This window comes from Telmatherina bonti (genome assembly GCF_933228915.1).
Source record: "Telmatherina bonti genome assembly, chromosome: 7".
Taxonomy (NCBI): domain Eukaryota; kingdom Metazoa; phylum Chordata; class Actinopteri; order Atheriniformes; family Telmatherinidae; genus Telmatherina; species Telmatherina bonti.
The window spans coordinates 27,048,084-27,064,690 of NC_136625.1; the positions used below are offsets into that span (position 1 = coordinate 27,048,084).

General features: G+C 40.9%; 2 protein-coding genes across 2 annotated transcripts; both read right to left on the reverse strand.

The window, feature by feature from the left end:
* Positions 1-333: 333 nt before the first annotated feature.
* Positions 334-8,155, reverse strand: lrrc53 (leucine rich repeat containing 53; the record flags this gene model as incomplete). Its single annotated transcript, XM_079243835.1, has 9 exons — positions 8,019-8,155; positions 6,852-6,951; positions 6,563-6,691; positions 6,228-6,326; positions 5,979-6,154; positions 5,375-5,538; positions 5,079-5,268; positions 4,632-4,824; positions 334-2,600 (listed from the first exon to the last, which is right to left on the reverse strand). Exons 2-9 carry the CDS (start codon positions 6,856-6,858, stop codon positions 334-336), a joined length of 3,225 nt encoding a protein of 1,074 aa, XP_079099961.1. The 5' UTR covers positions 6,859-6,951; positions 8,019-8,155.
* A 1,963-nt stretch (positions 8,156-10,118) lies between these two features.
* Positions 10,119-14,619, reverse strand: cryz (crystallin, zeta (quinone reductase)). Its single transcript, XM_079243693.1, has 8 exons — positions 14,432-14,619; positions 13,529-13,681; positions 13,240-13,403; positions 11,908-11,959; positions 11,150-11,299; positions 10,957-11,058; positions 10,769-10,864; positions 10,119-10,389 (listed from the first exon to the last, which is right to left on the reverse strand). The coding sequence occupies exons 1-8, from the start codon at positions 14,537-14,539 to the stop codon at positions 10,228-10,230; spliced, it is 987 nt and encodes a 328-aa protein (XP_079099819.1). The 5' UTR covers positions 14,540-14,619; the 3' UTR covers positions 10,119-10,227.
* Between the last annotated feature and the right edge of the window lie 1,988 nt (positions 14,620-16,607).

Consider the following 16,607-nt stretch of genomic DNA (forward strand, 5'->3'; position numbering starts at 1 on the left):
GGTTACCATCTGCACTGAGGTTAAAGCCGCCGCTGCCGGAGAATTCACTGCTGTTTAACATAGTTTTTTTTTTTTTTTTTTAACTTTTATAAATCAAAAATGACATTCAGGATTTTTCCTCTTCTTACAGCTTATAAAAGCAAAACAACATAAAACATCTTTACACACTCTGAAAACTCATAACATTTAGTGGAAATACCTGACTTCACATTAAATATGTAGAAAAATGTTCATCAGTCTGAGCTGCACAACGTTCTGAATCTGGACCAAAAGTCTGTAAAAAAAAAAAAAAAAAAAAAAAAAAAAAAAAGGACACTTTAAATATGAAGCGGCCTAGCGTATTTTTCTCTCCAGTGCGGTGGGCGGGCGGCTGGATGTTTTTTCAGGAAGCACAAGCCTCAGTTTCCTCCTTGGGGAGGAGCCTCCTTCCTCGGACAGGTACTCCTGCTGCAGCAGAGCAGCTCCTGCTGTGGAGACACTGGGTGCTGAAACACCTGCTGCAGTCACATCTGCTGCCTGCTTGACCTCTCCTGACCTCCCTGCTGCAGATCCTTCACTTAAAGTCACGTCCCCAACTGGCATATTGACCCGCCCAGTCTCCGTCTGGCTGTTATTATTGGAAATATTTTCTATGATGGTCGCAGGTTCAACAGTCTGAAGAGTAACCCCGAATGTTTCACCCTGACCTGGGTCAGATAGACTCTCATTGGGTGCTTGGGATTCAGCAGGCAGCTGGAGCTGTCCTATAGTTTTAATGTCTTGACCATGTGATGGATCCGGTTTTGGTGCCGCAACTGGAGGAACGCTATCAGTATTCAGCTGACTCTTAGACAAAGGCTGGACGGGTGCTGATTGGACAGCTGGGTGTGCTAAATTCAAGGGAAGTCCTTCAGCTTGGGAGGTGTGAAAAGGAGCTGTTTGTATCAGAGGGTTGGTGTGTGCAGTATTACCTAGAAGAGAGGAAACTGAAGGCATGATCCCTCCTGGCGTTTGTCCGCTGAGGCTGGCCGTGGTTGCTCTTGGAATCACGTTGGGCCCACTGTATGCTACGCCAGAGTTAATGGGATTAGTGGGACCTCCAGGGAACAGCAAATTAGATCCTACAGCTGGGGTGTTGAGCAAAGCATTCCCAGCTTGCAGAGAAAGGTTGCTGCTTGTTAACTGCGAGCCGGCCGACGCAAGAAGGGAGAGGCTGGCAGTTCGATTCCTGTCAGTGGAAGTGAAGGAGAAGGGATGCTGGTAGGAAAGGGGAGCACTGCCTGGTGCCAGTCCAGCTCCCTGAAGCTGAAGACCCTGCGTTTCTGCTGCTTGTGCAGAGGCTGGCTGGCATGCAGGAGTAGTGCTTTCTGCAGGTTGGGAGCTTTCTGGTGAGTTTTCACCCTGGTCACCTCCAGTACCTTCCTGCTGTTCTAACTCAGGAGTTTGTTTATCTTTATCAGAGGTTTTGCTTTTCTGTCCTCCGTCTCCTCTTTCTTTTCCCTCTCTTCTTTTCTCTCCATCCTTCAAAGACCTGCCAGTCTTAGAGGATTTCCTCTTGCCGGATTTTCCTTTCCCTTCCACCTCTTCCCTTTCTTCCCCATGCTTTCTTTTCTTTTTCCTCTTCCTGGAGCTGCCTCTCTCCGCGTGGCCCTGCTCAGCTTTTTTTCTCGGATGAACTTTGCTCTTTTTTAACGGATTCAGGTTCAGTTTAACCTTCAGTAAGCGGCCGGACTGGACTTTGTTTGCCTGTTCTCTCCCTTTCTTCGTGTCCTCCTCCAGCTTGTTCTTACCCTGACTGGTCGCTGAAATGTTTGGATCAAACGTAACATTTCTCGATTTTCTTTTCACCTCCATGCTCTTCATCTTGCTAAACTGATGATGACCATTCCTTCTTCTGTCAGTGAGCTCAGGCTGAAAGGGGAAGCCATCAAACAGAGGGGAGTTTGCAGGATTTGAGTGAACCCCACCTTGTCTCAAACTCTGCTCTGGTGGTCTGTAGGTCCTGTGGCAGCTCTCACAGTGTAAAGTGTTGTGACCTCTGATCTTGGTCTCCATGTCAGCCCTGTGGTTGTCTGTGTCTCTGATACTTTTGTAGACCGGCAAAGTTTCCATCCACTGACTGGAAATTTCTCTTGGCAAGTGAGAAGACAAGTTTGTATTGCTATGAGAGTTAATCTTATTGGGGACATCCCTGCTTAAGGTTCTTTGCTGAAAACCTGCCCGCCCCCTCTCCTCTTCCATCATCATCATCACCTTCCTCTCTAGACCATCCTCTGCCGTTGTTCCTCCATTCATCCAGTTGTCCCTTCTCACTGGGTTTTGTCCATCAGCGTTACAGTGAGGGCATTGTAAAAAACCACCGTTCTTCTCAGTTCTGGACCAAATCTGGGCACCATATCCGTCTGTCTTCACACCCGACAGCATGGTTTCTGTGTTCCAAGGACGGCTACCGTTAGCTTGCAAAGCAAAATCCCTCTTCCTGTTCCTAACATCAGAGTGATTTATGTGGTTAATCCCAGTGCCGCTTCTCTCTTCTTCTACTTTTAGTCTTTCTTTCCGCCTCTTCCTTTGAGATACTTGATAATAGATCAGAACTGCTAACAGGGTCAAACCAGCACCACCTGAAACACAGCAAAACAGAAATGAATGGATTTAGAAATTCATTATATTACTTTTAACTATTCCAGAGTTTTCTTTGGGGTAACCAGGGACTATTTTTTCGCTAAAATTGGAACAATTTGTTATCATATTAATTATTAACAACAATAAAGTGTTTATGCAGAAGTTTTTAACCAAACAGACAAACAAAATGTACATTTTAATGAATGTTATGATGGATTTAAGGCTGCAAACGAAAATGCTAATTTCCGGTTCAAACTACACATAGTTACCACAACAAGAAAAAACTTGACGTTTATGACCTTGTTTGCAGTTCACTTGTTTAATTTTTCTTTGTCTGAATTAATTAGCTTAGTTAGCACAGTTCAGGTTGTTTCAATGGTATGTTCATATCTGTTACAAGTTAGAGACTCTCCTTCCAGCCTGCTGATACTGGTGTTTTATTATTAACAATACACTCAAATTTTATAAACTAGTGACTTTTAACAATTATACTGTGTCCTTTTGCTTTTTGTTATAACACAAATATGACTATATATGAGAGAAATTTAGATAAATTACGTGATAAATATTTAACGTTTTCTTCAAAACCATTAAAATGGTATAATGTACTGTGATTATAATACAGTGAGCTACACAATAACCTTCTTAGCTATTTTCTGAAGCGTTCCAGTCATATTACTTTTCTATATCTTATTCTACATTTAAAAAAAGTAGCAGCTCCATACATTTGTGACTAAAATTAATGTAGCTCGTTTTGCATCAAGTATGCGTTTAATTCGATGGTCTTTCAGTTGTGAGTTTTAAGACAGGAGTAAATTACAGGGGAAAATACACTTACATGCATGCAAAGGGAAAACATGCAAACTCCACACACTAAAACCGTTTTGCTGTGAGGAAACAGTGCTAACTATCACATTATTAAGCTCAGACCTAATCACAGTATTATTAAATGGTGATCCATTACTTTCATTTACTATTAAACAGTTTGTGTGTAAAATGATACCAAACTGAATATGAAAAATCCACCAAACCCAGTGGATTCATTTGTTGTGACAGTGTATCTTAATAAATCTTAATAAGTACTTTTTGAAAGCCTGTTGATTTATTGAATTATTTATTTTAAACTGACAATATGTCTCTTAATACTTAAATTATCTAACCAGATAAATGACACCAAACTAGAGTCAACAGGAGAACAAGCTGTTGACACAGGAGATTTGGTGAGTTTTTTTAATGGGTGCAACACACACACACACACAACTCTGCTGCTCATCCCACAAATGTAACACCAGTAAATTTAGCACTATATGACTTTTGGACCTTAAAAACAGAGTGTTTCTGACTCATATTGACAGTAATTATGCACATTTCTGGAGCTGTTGTTCCCCTGAAGATGAGAAACTGCACTTCACAACTGTTTTCTTCTGGTGTCCCACATGTTGTCACATGCACAGATTCATCAAAGATACAAGGAATGTTCAATACTGGCTTTTTCTCTTTTACCGATATCCAATAAATCAATTTTTTCCAATTCTCAATTTCCAATACCAATATCAGCCAAAACTGATTTTTTTTAAACAAGTTGTGCCAAACAAACAAAATTATCTGATACTATACATTAAATCTTTTAAATTTTGTTGGTTTAAATTAGAAGAGACGTAGCTGAAGCGTTTGATATAACATGTGCATATTGTGTAAAAGTTGTATAATCAGAAAAGTAAAAACTGATACTGATAATTTCCGATATTGCATTTTAATGCTGATATCGGCTGATGACCGATAATATCATACATCTCTAAAAGAATCATAAGACAACATCATCTGAGGAAGAGAGGCATGCGAAACAAAGCAAATTATCAGACCAGAGTCAACATAGGACAAACTTTTCCTGTCTTAAGAGAAGAGGAAGTACATGTCGGATACAAGATGATTAGCTGTCGTTAGGGGCCACATCGCTGAGAAATTCTGCAAAAGTTCCAAAATGACTCTTTAGAATAATAAAACACTTTAAAAATGTTTCTAATTCTCACCAATGAAGCAGATGACAGCAGTGATGGCCAAATCTCGAGCGTAGAGCTGAGGCGTCACACTGCTTCTTGTCTCTATCTGCACTGTGATGTTCTGGTTGGACGGGACACAGTTGGCCTCGGTCAGTTCCAGTACTGTGGTTACAGCTGGGTTGTCGGCACTCACACATACCATCCTACGGCCATTATACAGCGTCTGAAACCAGCATGGAGGAAAGAGTTTAGGCTCGAGTAAACTAAGTTTTTATGGATTTACCTGATTCACCATTTTGGCTCTTTGTCTTATATGCAAAACCAATTTTACCCTCATCTTCATTTTACTTGCTTTGTCTGACGCTGGTAGAATATGTTTGTTTATTCTGTGTTATGTTGTGTTACTATAATGTAGCAGGTAATGAAACAAGGGAGGTTGTGATGCTATTTTGCAAAACTTTCAAGGAACATCTTTACTTTATCAGGCTGTTGAATGAAGGTGGACAGGACGACAGCCAACTCCAGCAGCTCGCAGGAGCAGTTCCAAGAGTTGAGGTCCAGGTTGAGGTTTGTCAGCCAGCTGAGGTAGGAAAAGGCCTCGGCAGGAGCAGAAGTCAGGCGGTTTCTGGAGAGATCCAAAGTCTTCAGACTCACCAGCCCATCAAAACTAAGACCACAAGAGAACATTATTTTACCAAATTGTTCATTTCTTTCGTTATTTTTTCTCTTTAAAAGACAAGATCATTCATTCAAACTGTAAAACAGATCCCAACCTGTTTCTGTCCAGATTTGCAATCAGATTATCTGACAGATCCAGATTCTCCAGTTTACTGAAGTCCTTCGGAGGTAATGAACCAGAGTCCAAACTGGTGAGCAGATTTCCTTCCAGCTTCAGACTGAGCAGAGCCGTTGTGCCTTTAAACCAGCCAGCCTGGATCTGCACAACACCCAGAATGCATCTGTCTTTTTTCTTTAGTACAAACAAGTACTTTTAAAGCCATAACATTCAGGACATGATTTATTCTATAGCTCCTTTCTTTCTTTTTATTAATCAATTTTTTTAAATAGAGCATCAGCTGAGCAGTCTTCATTTATTACAGAGGTGTCAAACTCCAGTCCTCGAGGACCAGTGTCCTGCAGGTTTTCGTTGTCTCCATGCTCCGATACAAATGACTGAAATGAATGAACAGGTTGACAAGAAGCTGATGGATCTATTTGATTTTAATCAGGTGTGTTGATGCAGCTGAAAAACAAAAACCTGCTGGATACCAGCCCTCTAGGACTGGAGTTTGACACCCTTGATAACTGCGACTCTTCTGTAAATGAATAGATGAAAAAAGAAATTGCCACAAAATCTTCCCCTGCAGAGTTACCTACCATGCTGATGAGGTTATGGCCCAAAGCAAGAACCTGCAGCTGGGTTAAATTAATCAGAGTTCCACCTTGAAGAGCCTGGCTGGTCAGGAGGTTGTGGTCCAGCAACAAGGTGTGGAGGAAAGGCAGGTTTCTGAAGGCTTCTTTACCGAGCTCTGAGATGTGGTTATGACTCAGACCTGAACACATTCAACATCATTAAGTAACTTTCTGACCAACATGACACACATTCAGATTCACGTTGGTTCTGACCTATGACGGTAATGTTGTTGAGGTCTGACAGCGAGGCAGGCTGGACTGAAGAGATGGAGCCTTCGGTTAAAAGCAAAGCCTGAGTTGAATCTGGAGCAGCTGCTCACACAAGTACAAAAACACACACTTTACTCTCATCGGTCGCATAGTATTCACTTTTTGCATTAGTCAACACCAGAGGATTACTTAGTTACTTTACTGATTTCACCTTGCTGATAGAAGTTTGCAAACCATCTTGAGGTTCATTTACAATAAAAGTGGTGTTATTAGCGCAGGTCAGCCACCACACAGTCTAATCTAAACCGCAGCTTTAACCACTGAGATGACAGAAATACCTATGATGTGTGTCAGTCTCTGACAGATGACAGCATCCTCAGAACAAACCACACAGGAAGCAGGACATGGTGGTGCAGGAGACACACGCTGGGCTCTGACAACTGGCAGCAGCAGCATCAGTAAAACGCCTGGAGAGAAATTCAGAAACATTGCTCTCTGCATCATGCTGGCTCAGGGGAAATCCGTTGTACTATTACCAGAAGCAATCAAGGGTTAATTTGATTGATATTTAAAATGTCTGTAATTATTCCTTCTGTTTGTTATGATTTATCTGCCTACTGTACTTACTGGTCATGTTGTGTTACAGTGGAGGCAACATGATGATGAGGTAGCATCTCTTCAATGGGGTTGGAACCCGATACAGCTTCCCCAGCATCAACATTATCATCTATTTGGGATGAAAAAGCATTGATAGTCACTAAAATGATCTTTGTGCACAGCTCTATGTAGTGATCAGTCATTCATAGTACAGAACAGGACACAAAAAGGTTTTTTTTTTAAATAAAAGCCCACATAAAACAGGCACACATACATTTGTTTGAGCGGAGGCTGAGTGGTGTGTTTGAAGTGTGGCACCCTCAGTTGATACAATATCATCACTATTACCAATTCATCCTGACTACATATTTATCAAAAAGCTTCTTATTGTCATAAAATTAAGTCTGTTGATTGTGATGATGAATTTTTTTGCTGAAAACCAGTTAGATAGTTGTAAAAATAAACAAACAAACATGTAATTGGGACAAAGTTTGGACATTTTCTAACATCAAGGTTATTCCGAGTTGCAAAAAGGTCTAGCAATACACCGATGTGTGTGTTTGTGTGTGGTGTCGTTAGGGAACGCCCCTCGAGGATGCTGACTGATGGATGACAGCCAGACATTGTAGCAGAATAAGGCCTATCGTGTTTCCACTAAAGCTCTTTTACTAATGGACTTTCCTTTAGAAAGCCGTCATTTCTGAGAAATCAAATTGAGTTTTTAATATCCATGAACAAGAGCAGATCATCAGAATGGCCGCAAGGGAATAACTACATTACAAAGTGTGATATTGTTACATCCTGGCAACCTTTTATTTATCTAAAAATAAAAGTATTTATTCTAGTATCTGAACACAGACTGCATCCCTTAAATTTGTAATATTGAGTGATATTTAAGAACTGAATGAAAAAAAATGCTCAATGTTGAAGTCATTGCTAATGAAATAAGTCTTTCTTTTTTTTTTTTTTTTTTGAAGAATGTGGACATTAAATATCAACCTTTGCAAAGAATGAGCTTGTTTGTCCCTTTGCTGTCGTGGGTGATACTATCAATTTTTTTTCACTTTATCATTCTGCAGTTGGTTTTTCCCAACTTTGTAATAAACCTGTGTTGTTCATCTTTGAAATGGGTTGGTATATCTTCTTACTTTGTGTATGAGCATTTATATAAATGTCAAATGATTAAGAATACATTACCTTTCAACAAGGAATTCTCTTTTTCTCAGGTTGGGAAGTCTTTTTCCCAGAGAGCAATCAAAAGCAAAGTGAGGGACTGTTGGAATTAAGGTTTAACACGACGAAAGCAAATACAGCCCTTATCACTGACACTCCACTGATCATTGACACATTTCCAATTAGATATGAATGTGATTATTAAATAATATGTGAACAGCAGAACTGTTTTTGGTCTGCATGTCTAAGCTTCACATAGAAAAATAAAAAAGAGGATGAAAAATCTGTCAAAGTTTCCACAGATGGTAGAGGATACAAGACAGTTTGTGACAAATATCCATCTATTTTCTATACTGCTGAGGCTAATTCAGGACTGCAGGGAAGCTGAGAGGACAAGAGGCAGGTCACACCCCGGACAGGTCGCCAGTCCACTGCAGGGCCAACACGGAGAGACAAACAACCATTCATGCTCCCTCCTGGGGAACATGCATGTATTTGGACGGAGTACCTAAAAGAAGAAAGCCCATGTATAACACATGTAGAACGTGCAAAGCTCACACAAATCACCCCTCTTTACAACTAAATATAAGAAAAAAAAAACAAAAAACAAACACATTTGCTGCAGTATTGAGAAGATACACAACAGTTACAGCACCACCAACTCGACATTTCATGTCTAACCTTCTGACTAGTTAACGTCACACAGTGCTGGCTACTAGTTACTCTTCAAACTGTTCAGCTGGTCCAGGCATGGCAGAGACATCAATGGACCAATCACACTGTTAATGTCGGGGCTTGCTAACAGGTTAGCTTAGAGTCCTTGATCTGCCCACAGAAGGTCAGGACCCAGGTTGCTGTTTGATTAGGATACTCTTTCAGCCATGTCAAGAAAAGGTAACTGGATAAAAAATTCAGTGACAAACTTAACTCAGAGCATTATTCATCCCAGGTGGTGCTACCCACATACAGACATATTGTGTCATGGCTGGGCTATGTGAATGAACTTCTACATTTCTGAGGGCCATTACAACAACATATACATCGATATCAAACTAATAAAAAAAACTTATTGCTTTGCAACATAGGCCTTATTCCACTTTCAGATCCTATTTGATGTTTTATTGGGACATTGCAATATATATTTTTCTTAATTTCAATTACAACACATATAAATTTTGCTCAAGCCTAAGTTTCCCGGTCAGATGTTGGTTACAAAACGTCTGCTAATGACCTATTACTGTAGCTAAACTACTTTATTAGAGGCCCTTTCACTCAGCCTGACCAGTGTCCTACTGCAACATCTAGTACAGACGTGGTATACAGTATACAGTTCAAATGCTTCTGTCAAACACAACATGAAGGGTTTACACTTTGACTGTTTAATCATCTCATCCTGTAAACTGCTTTACTGAGTCTATTCACATTGCCAGAACTGTACCTGCAGCACATATCTGGCTGGCCTCTTCATGGCAGCAGTAACTAGACAGTTTTAAGCACGAGGAACTACCATGTAAACAGCGTTATCAGCTGGTGTCCTGCAAAAAGAATCATCAACCACTGTAGGGCAGTGGGCCTCGAGGACCAGAGTTAGGGGCTCCGGTCCTATACCATTGATTAAAGTTCTTATTAGTTTTAGTATCCAATAATCTACATGCACTCCAAAATTATTAAAAAAAATGTTGAGATCATTGTCAGACATCATGTCAGATCTGCTTACCTTTTGAACGAAGCTCAGAGATCTGCCTCTGCTGATGACATGGTACACTCCAGTCAAACGCTGCACCATAAGCGTGAGGATTAGCTCTGTTAGCTCTTTTAAACTCAAGCCATCATCGTTTACTGGTTGCTGTGGTGCTGGAGCATGTACTGAGTCTGAGTGGGTCAAGCTTAGGTTACCTGGCTGTTTTCTGAGCATGCTCAGTAGGGATGACTGTAACCTGAGAGGTACAGATACCATGTCTGACTCAGAAATGATCACTGAATGTCACACCTACAGCTAAGTTCTTTCTCTCAATACAATTACCACAGAGAAAAAATCCAAATATGACATCTTTATGAAAATTTATTTAATTCAACAGTTTGCATTTGATACAAATACTTTCTATATGAAGAATTAAAACTGTACATAGTGGCAATTTTCCTATGTGTCATCTAAAGAAAAATGACAACTGCTAGTAAAACCGCTGTGGATGATGAGTTAGTGGAGTTATCTGCAGATTTTATTGGTATATCATCACATGGTCAGAACCATTTTCCCAGCAGCTCCAGGGGACTCCATGATGTCATGGTGGGCCTGGGCGGCCTTGTCGAGCGGATACAGGCAACCGACAACTGGACGCAGCCAGCCAGCTTCCATGCCTGCATAAAGCAGCGCTGCACACTCCTTCTTTTCCTCCTGAGAAAAAAACAGGAAAAAGAAATAAACTAAATGACACACTGTTGCAGCATTTGCCCTGCGATGGACTGGCGAGCTGTCCAGGGTGTACCCTGCCTGTCGCCCAAAGCCAGCTGGGATAGGCTCCAGCTTCCCCGTGACCCTGAATTGGATTAAGCGGTTCAGAAAATGAATGAATGAATGTTGTAGCATTTAACTAGTCATGATACCATGTGATCACTCTGCTGCAACGCTGAGTCGGCTCATGTCAGTAATGCTGTTAGATGGTTCATGAGGATTGTAGAATGAAGGTTTTATTTAGTTTTACATGCATGCAGCTGCAGCTTATGACATGTAAAAATCATATATGCAAAGTGGATGTGGCATCACTGCAAGTTACCGGTGTGGAAAAGAAAAGGGCCACTCCCATGATGCTGCTCTCTTTGGCCATGGTGTCTCTGGGATTGATTTCTATCGGGCCTCTGGAACCAACAACCTACAAAAGGACGACAAAGCAGAAACAAATCTGTGAGTGCTTTGAATTAAAAAGAGGAGATGAGGTTGTGTGGGGAGCAGCAGCAGACTGACGGTAACACGCCCTCCGTAGGCCAACATCTGCAGGTCTTTGCTGAGGTTGACATTTGACAGCATCTCCACTATGACATCGACACCTCGGCCCTCTGTGGCCTCCTGAGGCACAAAAAAAGCACACAATCCATTTTCTGTGATTACAGAGGTGTTAAAATGTTATTCATGCTTATTGTCCCGAGTGTGTGAATACCATGATTTTGTCTGTGTAGCTGTCCTCTCTGTGATTAAAAGCCAGGTGAGCGCCATTATTGAGAATCAGCTTCATCCCCTCAGGTGTCCCTGCTGTCCCCAACACCCGGAGGCCCAGAGCACGGGACAACTGGGATGCTGCAACACCCACCTAAACATTTGACATGATAACAATATCCATTTCTGTCATGGAGCCGGGGAGCATAGTGTTAAGATTTAACCTCCTGCATTTTTAAGAGCAATTTCTTTTACAAACATAAAGTGAAAGAGACAGAGCAGGAGAAGAAAGTACAGAAAAAAGAGATTTGTAGTCACATGTGCAGCTGTTTTTCTGCCTGAAACAATTCTGGATTAACAAACAATTAAAGTCAACATTTATTTTATCCTATTTTTCTCAAAATAATTTGATTAAATATGACTTATCAATGTTTTTTAGAAAGTTCTCTATTTGTAAAGCCAAAAGCTAGCTAAGCTGGTATTTAATTGTCATGACAACACGATGGGACAATTGGGGTTAATAATAAAGGAGCTGTCTTCCAGGACAGGGTTAGGTTTAGGATTAGCCCAATTTCCAATTTCCAGCTGCAACATTTTGGCAAACATTTTGGAAATGATGGCTCGAGCGGGACAGCAGGCAGCAGCTCTAATTAAGTGTCTGTTGCTGCCATGGAATATGCATAAGTATTGACTTTCTCTACTCTGGATTCACTGATATTTATTGTGTTTCACTGGTGCAGAAAGGCTGAAAACTGGTCTCACCCCCCCACTGGCACCATGGATGAGGACGGTCTCTCCAGCTTTGGCCCGAGCTCTTCCAAACACAAAACAGTAAATTAAAACATAAATAAATAACATTTGAGTCACATTTATAGGTTAAAAAACATTTCATGAGAGGCCTCAGCATGTAGTTTAGTTGTGCAAACATTATTATCTATACAAAACCATAAAACAATTTAAAAATGATCTTTTATTCACAGCTGTTAGAGACGGAGGTAATATATTAGTGACTGTCTAAATGAGCAGACTGATAGTCATAAAGCTTATAAATAAAACATTATTTTCATTCCAACTGAGTTTGGATTTGTCTGTGAAGGGGAGGAGATGATGATGGGCTGTTTGGATGATGCCCACCAGAGGGCAGTATTAACTAATTCATTAATGCAGCTCCAGCCTACTCTGTGCTGTTGTGGTGACTGTAAACCAGAAATGTTAATACTGTCTTCTGCTTCCATCATGGTGTGTTACTTCCTTGTGATAAGACAGTTATTTGTCATTAGGTGAGACAGGCACTTAGCATTTCCCTTTGAGTTATTCTGTTCATATCTAGAGTATTCTTCTCCTTGAATTCATAAAAATGTGAATAAAGATAGTTGATGCCCAGAGATCTGACAGACATGCAGGAGGGAATAAAGTTATAAAGGTAACAGATTTCTGCAGGGATCAATAAATTAACAGCAACATGCACATGCACACAGAATCCAGTTCAATGCCACAGTCATACATGAGAAAGATCAACTTTCTGAGTTAATAACAGAACTCTGACCAGTATAAATTACTGGCAGGCTTAACCCAGGGGAAGGCAAGTTTGGTCTGAGAAAGCGTTTTTGTTGAACTGACCACTTCCTTATTTTAATGATGACCTGTTTTCTTTTTTTTTTGTCCAGAAACAGAAGCACAGTGCACACTCTTCTATGATACTCAGCCATAGGTTTACTCTAACCAGCCACTTTGTTACGTCCACTTCGCTCACACCAGGTTGGATCAGTTATAACTGTCACTATGCACACACAAGCATTCATAAATGCCTCCTATTGCTGAGTACAAAAGAAAGACGGAAAAACACTGGAACAGAAAACTGCACGTACAATTGTACTATTTTTATACACACACACACACACACACACACATATATATATACATATATATATATATATACACACATATATAGGAGAGAGAGAGAGAGAGATAGAAATAGATACATATAAATATATAAATAAATATATACATGAACGCAGTGTCGATATGAGTAAGTTCTAAAGTGCAAATTGTGATTCTGTAAATGTTGTAATGATCCCAGAGATGTGGTCTTACTTGTGAACCAGAGCTCTGTATGCAGTGAAGTATGGTATGCCTATGGCTGCTCCCTGTGGGAAGTCTAAAGCATCAGGCAGCTTGTGAACATTGTCATCAGCAGCAACGGTGTACTCTGCATAACCTCCGGACTCAGTGGCCGTGGTGAAAACCCGATCGCCTGCCTTGAAAACACACACAGTATGTATACCTGAGATTGCTTTAACAATTTACCTTACAGTAGTTATGCATGATGACTGTCAATCTAGATATAGATTATATGGATTTTATGGAAATATGCTTATTTTACCTTTACTGCAATCACTTCCTCACCAACAGTTTCCACCACTCCGGCTACATCAGTGCCCGGAGTGTATGGCAGAGTGGGTTTCCGGGCATAAGATCCAGAGCGGATGTAAGTTTCCACAGGGTTCACTCCACAGGCGAGGACACGAATCAACACCTGCAAAAAAAGAGACAACATGGTTCCCAACACAAGACAAACCAGGTACATTTCAGAGAGACTGTGTTTACAGCTGCAAGAGGAAAACAATACAGTTTCAAGCCAATATAATATCAACTACATTACAAAAGAGAAATTAAAGAACTGTTCTTCTTTATTGGATTAACTGACTGTTGGATTGAAATGAGAAATAAATAAGAATGAAATATGGAACATACGTTGCTATTAAAATCAGGGCATTTCTGTATTTATACATTATAAAATATATTGTTATTCCACATAAATAAGAGCAAATACCTCCTTACACAGTACAGGCATCACACACATTGTTTTTTCGTTGCTGTTATTTATATAAAACAGAATAATACCGGTATACCTATAAAGTTTTACTCTGGCTATATGTATCATTGTATCTTTTGCTATCCAACTTTGCTTTAGATTAAAAGACAAGTGTAGCTTGATATATTTCTTTAATTCTGATTTTTCACAATCTCATAGACAAGAGTGTGTGAAAGTTGTGTATCAGATTTACAGACGTAAAGTGAAACCAACTTCGCATTGTCCCTAAATCTACTAAAAGGTCTTGTGACAAACATGAGAAAACTTTCAGATAGGACGTCATGAAGAAACATGTTGGACATGTGATGATATCTGATGCACATATTTCAGACATCATCACCATGTTTTTATTTTGGCGAAGTGTTGACCTTTGACCTGTGATCCTCCAGCAGTGTGTCCAGCATGTCTCACCTGTCTGCGTCCAGGCTGAGGGACAGGCACATCTGAGCAAAGCTTCAGGACTGACGGAGCTCCAAACTCACTGACTCTGATGGCTCTCATCAGCCTGCTGCCCGACATGTCTGCACACTGACAAACTGCTCAGCAGACACGAAGAGAAACTAAAACTCCGTCTCACAGTGAACCAGGTAGAGTCCGTGTTTCGCTTTTCTTCGTCTGTTTGACAGCTGCAGATTGTAGCGCAGTAGCGCCCTCCCGTGTCCGTGTGGAATATTGCCTTTATTTTTTAAATTAATTGGTCCAATCAGAGACATTTTATATACACTATTCACAAAAAGTTAGGGATATTCAGCTTTTGGGTGAAATTTCACAACAAGCCTAAAATGCATTCAAACCTGTACAGGTGAACTTAATGTGATCTTCTCTAAGCTTTTAAATGCACATGTCCAACTGTTAAATGTTTCAATAAATTTTGCACAAGTTGCTGTTCTCTAACAAGGAGCTTAACGGCAAAAATCACGGCAGGTGTGTGATCCTTGAATTGACCAATAAATGTCCTGGTTCAATTAGAGCTGGTGTTTAAACAGTTGTCCTCATCATGCTGTTCACATTTTGACATCATGAGACCAAGACGACACCTAACAATGGAACAACAGTCCCTTGCCATTGCGATGCTTCAAACAGGACGTTCTCAGACAGAAGTGGCCACTGAGCTTGGAGTGTCACAGAGTGTCATCAGCAGGTTGCAACAGAGATATGGAGAGACTGGAAGAGTCGCAGAAAGGCCTAGAAGTGGACGTCCTTTGGCCACATCCCGTGCTGATGACCGCTACATTGTGAACACTGCCCTGAGAAACCGGATGATGAATGCCACTCAACTCCAGGCACGTTTAAGAGAGGTGAGAGGCACCCAAGTGTCACGTCAGACCATTCGAAATTGTTTCCATCAGCGTGGTCTGCGTGCTAGACGACCTGCACGGGTACCTGACCACACCACCAGGCACAGGCATCAACGTCTTGCATGGGCCAGGGAGCATTTATGCTGGACGAGGAACCAGTGGGCCTCAGTGCTGTTCTCTGATGAAAGTCGATTCACACTGAGCAGAAATTATGGCCGGCAACGATGTTGGAGACGTCAGGGAGAGCGCTATGCATCAGCCACTGTTGTCACCAGGCGAGCTTTTGGTGGTGGCGGTGTTACAGTGTGGGCAGGGGTGTCCACTTGGTACAGAACTGCCCTACACTTTGTGAATGGTACAGTGACAAGCCCATACTACCTGAATAACATCATTAATCCAGGGATTGTGCCCCTACATGAACAGCACAGGCCTAATTTCATCTTCATGGACGACAATGCTCCTGCTCATCGAGGCCGCATCATCAGGGAACGGCTGTTGGAGACTGGTGTACCTCAAATGGAATGGCCTGCACTCTCTCCAGACCTGAATCCCATTGAAAACCTGTGGGATCAGCTGAGCCGTCGTGTAGAGGCTCGAGACCCTGCACCCCAGAACCTCAATGACCTGAGGGCTGCCCTTCAAGAAGAGTGGGATGCCATGCCTCAGCAGGCAATAAGTTGCCTTGTGAACAGCATGAGACGTCGTTGTCAAGCTGTAATTGATGCTCAAGGGCACATGACGAGATATTGAGACGTTCAAATTTTTTGTTGTGGTGTAACTGTTGTTGTTGTTACCTTTTGTGTTGAATGAATTTTTTGAGATGAGGAAATCAATAGTGCATCCTTCTACTTAAATGTCTTACTTTTATGATATTATATCACTGTAGCATGAACATATTGCATTTTCAATAAATTTCACCTGAAAGCCAAATATCCCTAACTTTTTGTGAGTAGTGTATGATGTCTATGGGTCCAATAAACCCCGGCTGCAGCCTGATTGGTCTTCTTTTAAAAATATTACATTCCGCCTTAAACTCTCCTGCGTTGCTTTTTAAAAGGACTTAAAATCACATTTCGTTTCTATCTCCCATTTTCCCTTTGAGCTTTTAATAGAATAAATATAGAGCATAATTTTTGATACTTGACAGTTAATGTTAGTCTATGAAGTAGCTGGCAAGCTACATAACTAGTTTTTACATTTGGTTTTAAAAGAGGAGAAAAATGTTACATTTATTGTGTATTGGCATATTGTTATTTTTTCAATGTATTAGTCTTTGCAAGTCGACACAA